Source organism: Poecilia reticulata, linkage group LG11, assembly GCF_000633615.1.
Source record: "Poecilia reticulata strain Guanapo linkage group LG11, Guppy_female_1.0+MT, whole genome shotgun sequence".
In the NCBI taxonomy this organism is placed as follows: Eukaryota; Metazoa; Chordata; class Actinopteri; order Cyprinodontiformes; family Poeciliidae; genus Poecilia; species Poecilia reticulata.
In genome coordinates, this window is record NC_024341.1 from 28,244,596 (window position 1) to 28,246,797 (window position 2,202).

At 46.8% G+C, this 2,202-nt stretch overlaps 1 protein-coding gene across 1 annotated transcript in view; it reads right to left on the minus strand.

Moving 5' to 3' along the window:
• The window catches only part of zc3h12ab (zinc finger CCCH-type containing 12Ab), a 13,263-nt gene that overhangs the window by 7,937 nt on the left and 3,124 nt on the right, over window positions 1-2,202 (minus strand). Inside the window, exons 3-4 of the mRNA XM_008423000.2 lie at window positions 1,842-1,968; window positions 795-1,038 (exon numbers count right to left, since the gene is read on the minus strand). Coding sequence (XP_008421222.2) covers window positions 795-1,038; window positions 1,842-1,968 — 371 coding nt within the window. The remainder of the gene's footprint in view (window positions 1-794; window positions 1,039-1,841; window positions 1,969-2,202) is intronic.

Genomic DNA, 2,202 nt, shown 5'->3' on the forward strand with positions numbered 1-2,202 from the left:
ATGTCGTTTGGTTTTCTCTTCCAGAGTCCATTCTTATTTAAATGGTGTACAGTGATGAGTCTATAAACATGCTGTAGCTGTAAATTGTTATTCCAAGATGTTTATTGTATGGAAAACATCATATTGTCAACATTTGTATTATGTACCACTGAAGTATGATTGTACTTTGCTCTGCTGGAAAAAATTATTAAAAATCTAAGTTAAAAAAAAAAACATGTAGTTAATAATGAACTAACTACATGTTTATTGTTAACAACAAACATGTAGTTAATAATGAATTAACTACATGTTTGTTGTTCATTTGAATGATTTCATATTAAAGTAAAAATGTCATCAGATTTTCATGTTTTGAATCTCGACAGTAGAAACAGGCAGGGCTTAAAGTTAGACGTGATTGGACTAGACTCTTCTTAAGGTGACGGTTAGCCAATCAGAAATCAGGGTTGATGTTCGGACTGCAGGTCGGTTCTGGTTCTGGTTGTACTGTTTTGGGTTCTGGATATCGCTCCATTAATCTCCGCAGCCTGTCTGACGGGCTTTAACTAGACCGTAGCATGGATCAGCAGCCATTGCCACCAGACCTGAGTGAAGTCCAGAGGAAGTGATCTGGTTCTGATGTGTCAGAACCTCTGAAAGCTCCCAACTCTCAGAAAAGAGCCCAGAGCTTTTCATGAAGCCCAACATCCAGGATTCATTCAGCCTGAAGCATCAGAACCAGCCGGACTGGACTGGACCAGACCGGACTGGACCAGACCGGACTGGACCAGACCGGACCAGACCGGACCGGACTGCACCAGACCGGACAGGACTGGACTTGACCAGACCGGACTGGACCAGACTGGACCGGACCAGACCGGACTGGACCAGACTGGACTGGACCGGACTGGACCAGACCGGACCGGACCAGACCGGACTGGACCGGACTGCACCAGACCGGACAGGACTGGACTTGACCAGACCGGACTGGACCAGACTGGACCGGACCAGACCGGACTGGACCAGACTGGACCGGACCAGACCGGGCCGGACCAGACTGGACTGGACCAAGTCATGGATCACATCAGAGAAAAAGCAAAAAACTGAAGCAAAGCTTTGTGGATGAATGTTGGGCACTATTAGAGCTCCATACGCTGCAGAAAACATCAAACATATTCAATAAAAGCAGATTAACGCAGACAGGACAACTTATCAATATATCAATATTCATAATTATTTCACTGCTTCATGTTTGAATACAAACAGGAACGAAACGATAACTGTTATTACAATAACAAGTTTCTGCTTTTATCATTGATCAAATGTGATTTTCAGCCCTGATCAATAATCAATAATCGCTGTTTTCAGTCCATGCTGAGCAGGTCCAGTTTACATGAGCCAAACAGGAATATTTAAAAAATAAAATCATCTGAACACTTTAAAAACACAGATCCTGGATTTATGAGCAGAATAATCAGAGTGAAGGATAAAAGTAAAGGTAGTGGAGCCTCAGCCCTGAGGAACTCCAGAAACTGGACCAGTTTGTGTGACGATCTGCTTCTTATTCTAGTGATCAGCCTTTAGATGGTTTGGATGTTTGAAGCAGGAACGTCTCGTTTCTGAACCCGGTGAGATAAAGAGCCGCTTCAGGAGAATCGTCTCCTCCTGCCAGCCGGTCGCTGGGAAACGTCCCGATGGGCCCGATGGGCCCGATGGGCGGGCCTTCTGAGGAGGCCGCCGGGCCGGTTCCTGCCGCCAGGCCGGTTCCTGCCGCGCTCCGAACAGACACATCAGATTTGCATAAAGCAGAAGAAGCCGGGGCGTGTCAGAGCCTGCATGGAGAGGCTGAGCAGAGTTCAGGTTACCGTCTCTTTAAGAAGCCGGCTTTCTACGGAGAGCCGATGACCTCTGACCTGCAGCCCCCAGGCGGCTGACTGGCTCTCTGGCTCATCAGGAAACCTCTGGAAACAACCCAGGTCCAAACCAGACGGGCTGCAGAACCAGAACCAGAACCAGAAATTAACCTGATCTGAACAAGATCTAATGTTGGTTCAGATCAGGTTCTGGTTCTGGTTCTGGTTCAGCGTCTGCAGTGAAAACTTCACACTGTTCTGTAGATACGTTCTCACCAACTTCCAGTTTCTGTCTGCGATGCTGCGGAGTTCAGGAGATCCAGAACCTCATCAGAACCTCATCAGAACCTCATCAGAACCTCATCAGAACCTC